Source organism: Armigeres subalbatus, chromosome 3 (genome assembly GCF_024139115.2).
Source record: "Armigeres subalbatus isolate Guangzhou_Male chromosome 3, GZ_Asu_2, whole genome shotgun sequence".
Classification (NCBI taxonomy): Eukaryota; Metazoa; Arthropoda; class Insecta; order Diptera; family Culicidae; genus Armigeres; species Armigeres subalbatus.
The window spans coordinates 138751433-138757432 of NC_085141.1; the positions used below are offsets into that span (position 1 = coordinate 138751433).

The 6000-nt window shown below is 38.1% G+C and overlaps 1 protein-coding gene across 8 annotated transcripts in view; it reads right to left on the bottom strand.

Annotated features, from left to right (window-relative positions):
• LOC134225842 (E3 ubiquitin-protein ligase hyd) overlaps positions 1-4900 on the bottom strand; it is a 43861-nt gene extending 38961 nt beyond the window's left edge. For all 8 annotated transcript variants that reach the window (XM_062706228.1, XM_062706229.1, XM_062706232.1 and 5 more), the window contains exon 1: positions 4350-4900. In XM_062706228.1, coding sequence (XP_062562212.1) covers positions 4350-4411 — 62 coding nt within the window. In that variant the 5' untranslated portion in view covers positions 4412-4900. The remainder of the gene's footprint in view (positions 1-4349) is intronic.
• Between the last annotated feature and the right edge of the window lie 1100 nt (positions 4901-6000).

Consider the following 6000-nt stretch of genomic DNA (forward strand, 5'->3'; position numbering starts at 1 on the left):
CTGGCCGCCCTGTACTGTTGTTATTGTTGTTGTTGCTTTGCTAACTGTCTGCCGTACTGTAGCATTGGGCGCCACTGCGGACATTATTAAATAATTCTCGCTTAACAATTGATTAGGGCCTACAATGAAAAGTAAACAAATTCAATTTTAACACCCTTCGATAGCATTCCCTAATAGCTTCTAATAGTATAAAAATGTTCCGCATCTTCAATTAAATTACTTAGAAAAAATTAATTTTTAATTGGGCCTACAACGTGTTATTTTCAAAATATGTGTAGGTCCACCCTATAAAACTGGAAGCCACTCCTTTTTTTCTGTCTGGGATAAGCCTTCTCCAACTTCGGGCCGATAACGAGAATTTTTTCCGAACCGTCATCGGCCCGACCTCGGAGAGAGAAAATTTCCCCTCCCGAAAAGCCTTACCCCGTGTTTACTCTCGAAAAATGACATAAACAAAGGGTCTATGAATGACAAGCAAATGCAGAATGACTTATCAAGAAGGCCTATTCCAGAGAAAAAAATGAAAATAGACTTAAACTTTTATTTTGACGATTTATTCACATTTTTGCATGTTTTCGATGCAATTAAGGTTATGGATGGATAGATAGTGCTGATTATGTGCTTTTAGGAGTTTTTGCTGCTTAAAATATTACAAACCTGGGAAATAGGAATAGAAATTGTGATACATTTTTTTCGAACGGCATTTTCTCAGTGTTTACGTTTGGGCTGTAGGCCCTTTTCAAATGTTATGCGAGAATTGTCTTTTATTTTTTTAATACCAAATTTTCAAAACGACTTAAATGCTTTTGTACACAAAGATTCAAACGTCGATTTGACATGTCTGATAGCATTCCCACGCAAACCAACACCATCAATACGTAGATGGAGCAGGGGACTGATCAGAAGGCTAATACGCCTACCCACCATTCATTCAATATGGCGTACAATGTTTTTGTTTTAATTTCGTTTTATTCATTATAACAAAACTTTGGAAGTATCGACAAGCTATTTTTCGACATAAGGAAGCCATACAAACACAAAAGGCTCGATGTACCTCAACTAATTGCAAGTTTTCGCCAGGAGAAGTTAATTGCCGATAATTGGCACTAACTGCGTACGAACCAATCACCCATAATGAGCGCTGAATTCGGGTATACTACCCACAAACCGGGTACTAAAAACAGAAGTACCAAAAACGATGTTGGGTAGAGTGCCATTGTACCGCGGATGACAGGCGTTTCATCCACCTGAGATGGGACTTCTGCTACCTGTGTTGGTTGGTTGGTTCGCGTGGCGCCACAATAGAGGGATAGTTATATAGCCACAGTTACAGGAGCGCGAGCGCTGAAAATACACTCCAGTGTATTTTCAGTGCGCGTGCTCCTGTGACTATGGTGTGCATTTCTTGATAGTTTGACATGACATTTAGAAAATTCAAATATTGAGTGTAGGACAACACTGGGCAAGGGCTCTAGGGACTTATATTGACATGATCACAGTGGGAAAAAAGTACCCGAAACGCGAAAGAATTCTGTATCTCAGCTTGGAGTGGAACGAATTTGAAAACCAATACATTTTCTAAAGTAAAAATTGCTGTAGAATCGATTGGAGATGGTTTCATGCACCGTACAAAGCTTATAGTGGAGATATCGAGCTCACTTAACCCCAATTTCCCTAATTTTGAAGATTATACCTCAATATCTACACTCGGAGCACCTAGAAATTGGCAAAGAAAAACTAGTTCGATGTGAAATCTCTAGCAGAATCGAATGCAGGTGGTTTCATAGACCGCACGGCACAATAAAACATGATATGACCTATTTTACCACATTTTCCTTCAGGTTTTAGAATTATTTATTAATATCTTTGCTCGGAGCGCGCCAAGATTATGTAAAATTTTCTGTACAATCAAGAGAAAGTGTATTCATGCACTGCACGGCACTGTGAATGATGGAATGGCTCATTTTACCCCAATTTCCGCCTTTTGATGATTATTCATCAATATCTACACTCGAAGCACATAAAAATCGGCAAAGAAATGCTAGTTCGATGCAAAATTTCCAGGAGAATCGAATGGAGCTGGTTTCACGGACCGCACGGCACGGCAAAACATGATATGACCTATTTTACCCCGTTTTCCCTTAGTTTTTAGAATTATTGATAAATATCTTTGCTCGGAGCGCTCAAAGACCAACAAAAGTGAACTAATATTATGTAAAATTTTCTGTACAATCAAGAGAAAAAGGATACATGCACCGCGCGGCACTGTGAATGATGGAATGACTCAGTTCACCCTAATTTCCCCCTTTAGATGATTTTTCATCAATATCAACACTCGGAGCGTAGTTGACCTTGTAGACTATTTGGTCTGAATTCCAGAACAATTTGGAGAGCCTAAAACATTTAATTCTAAAACATTATATTATATTAGTTCTTGGAATTGTAATTGTAACTGTATTCATTATTATTCCGACCACAGGAGTGGTCATCCTATATCAAGCTTTGTGGGGCCTAAATAGGCCACAACCTGATTTAGAAGAAACTCTGGCAGCATCAACATTTTTTTTAAATTGTTTCGGAGACATGCTTTTAAAAGCTTCTATAATCTAACGACAATGGTTATCCGACATTTCGCGGTAAAACATTACGCGATAAACCACCTCGCAGTCACGGTATACATAATTTGGTGGTATTTCGTTACGCGATATCTAGACCTAGCTTACCTTTTTAACTTTTGTTTTTGTATTCTATAAAAGTGACATTTAATTCTAAAGTAGTTCGCCATCTTTCCCTACCAAGTACCTCGCCAAGTACCTAGAAAATTAATACAAAATGTACCTCTTAAATTTTTGCGTTAGCCCAGCATAAGGTGTGTTGTATGTTGCTTCCTATAATTGTTCGGATTTGCCCGGTATAAGGAAAAATATGATGTTTTGCCTTCTTTAAATGTTCGCATTTGCCCGGTTTAAGACAAAATGTGATTTTTGGCCTTCTTCAAATGTTTGCATTTATTTGATAGATGGCGAAATGTGTTGTATCGCCTTTTCCAAATGTTCGCATTTATCAGGTATGATACTTTTTAAAATGTTCGCATTTGCCCGGTAAATATGTTTTGCGTCAAAAAGTTATTTTTGTGCCGAATTGAATTGATACAATATTAGTAAAATTAAACCTGCGAAATGGTACTGACCGCAAAATAGTTTCAATCGTGGATTGATGTACATACCGGGAAATGTTGTACAATCGTCCATAAGAGTTCACTATAGAATTTCTCGAAGTTTTTTTTGAAAACCTGTCGTGTTTGTGGAAATATATACAAACATAAAACTATTTATCGAAACAAAATTATTCTTGAAATGTATCGAAATCGGATTGTGTCCAGCACAGCCCCGCAGATCAATCCTCATGGAACATTTGTCGATAACGAAAATTTTGGTACCTATCCAAACAAACAATTCAAGCCGAACAAGTTGTTTTCTTTTTAAATTACTATGTCTGAAACTCGATTTGTGCATATGTACCACATGTAAAAGATTTTGTACGAAAAATGAATTGGATGGGTGGGCTTTGATCCCACGACACCAGTACCTACGCTAGACAGTTGCTTTTCCTACCAAGCTAGATTTTTTAGCTGAAGAACACTATTTTCGGCTATAAATAGGCGCTTTACCAGCTTACAATGTTATTTGGAATATTGCCACTGTTTCTTCTGAATGAGTTTGTGGTCAGGTTAAGCCCCTATTAGGGGGTTAGGAACCTATTCCGGGATGACCGATTCGTTTTCGAACCATCCTATGGCCTAACTACTCATATATGATCACGTTTCAGAGACAATTTTATGAATTTTGATACCCACATTGCCAGGGTTTTTTTAAATGAATAAGTTTGTTGCACGGAAACCTGTTAACGGAGTAACTGTTTTGAGATAAAATCATCAGAAGGTTCTATGACGTTTTTAAGTTATAACCTTCGAATATTTAAGTTTAATTTAAGTTTATCTGTCCGTGTACAAGAAATCTTTGGTTGAAAACATAACTTAAATTTATACAAACTCAGGTCAACCGGTACGATTTTGACAGAAAATCGGTACGATTTTTAATGACTAATTGGCACATCCTATCCTAGATCACGCCTTGTTCACTTCCGTCAGATAAGTCGAATTGAAAAGATGGACTTGTCTTGCGTCAAACAAAAACGCCGATTACAGGCATCGGCAGATGATCGAAACCGTGATCACAATCGCCCATTATTACGCCGTGCCGTCGGTCGATCCGTCGACTGGCTGCCATCTTACTTTTCAATTTTCTTGACTGGCCAACATTTAACAAAAAACCTTTTATCTGCATTACCTGTCATTCAATTGATCCTCCGTTCCGGGCAGCGGATGTACCACAAAGTGCAGCGTCGACATCGTTGATTTTTACCCACAAACTTCTTCCGTTTGCAGGTTTAATTTTCCTCTGTTGAGGGGTTAAATTTTCTTTTCCTTCCTTACACACCTTTTAGCACTTTACACTACAGCAAGCGAGCAGCAACTTTTCGTTCAACTCGATTCGACACTACTGCTGCTGCTGCTGTTCCCTTCTTCTTCTTCTTTCTCTTCTGTTTGTTCACTGATTCAACAATCTTCTTCTCGATAACTCTGCCCAGCAGGCCGTGAATCGTCACTCGTGCGGGCCAAAACACGAGTTAGCCGTCAGCAAATGGGATCGATTCTAATCGTTTTCTCGTTAATCCTCCTGCTTCAACGGAGTTATCACAGCGAGCCGGAACACTGACACATTTCACTGCACTCTGTTAAAAATTTAACATCCTGTTTTTTCTGGTTATTAATGGAAAATTTTCTCACCCTCAGCATGCGTTTTGCTGCTGCTACAATCGATGGCCGAAGTTGTTCTGTGAGAAACTGCCAGCTGCACGGACAGATAAATCAACCCAAACATTGAGTTCAATATACGCACTATTGAGAATATCGCAGAAAAAATTTACCCAAATTTGGGTAGTTTTCCCATTCTTTCCCATGATTGCTATCAAAACTAGAGCAAGATGCAAACACCTCACCGAGGTTGCTCAGCCCAATAACCCAAATTTGAGTAAATTCAATATTCTCTATTTTGGGTTGATCAAGGTCCGCTTTGGATAAATCAAACTCAGCTTTGGGTAAATTGTTTACATGGGATAAGAGGCAAACTACCTAGTGCCAGAAAAGTCATTTTACTCAAATTTGGGTTATTGGCCCAAACCACGGTTTTGAGTGCAAACAACCCACTTTTGGTTAGTTTTGGTTTTCAGTGTGGATGACTGACAAGTGACAGCATCGGATAATGATTTTGACAGAAAATAAGGCGTCGCGCATTCTTCTTTTTGAAGTACTAGATCGATTGCGACTGAATCAAAAATGTTTATAAATATTATTTATTTATTTATTTATTTATTTATTTATAGAGACACGCGAGAAGAATTTACGAAAAAAGTGAAATTTTTCCCATATGGGATTGATATGATTCACCCAAAAGATAAGCCCCAAACGCAATACAACGAAACGGCGACGGAAACGGCAAATTTGACAGAAAATATATGGGCTAACTGTCAAATTTTCCGTTTCCGTCGCCGTTCCGTTGTATTGCGTTTGGGGCTATATTGTATAAAACGAAGAGCAAAACCACTCAACAAGGGCAGTACAAAGTATATATACTTAGCTTATTGAGCTTATTAAGCTTATATACATCATAACTTAATTCTATGGATTTTTGCCAATAAAAATGTGTGGATTTTTGATAGTGTAAGTAGTCTCATGTTAACAAAAGTTGTGTGAAATTTAAAAACTTTAGTATAGTTTCTAGTACCTTTTACTTAATATTAAGTGAATTTCACCTAATTTTAGGTTCCCACACTAAACCCCCGATTTGAGTGAAAACTACCTAATATTAGGTACTTTGTTCTAACCAAGGGCCTCATACGCCTGTCACTGGCGAACAAAGCTCGTGTACTCTGCATCGA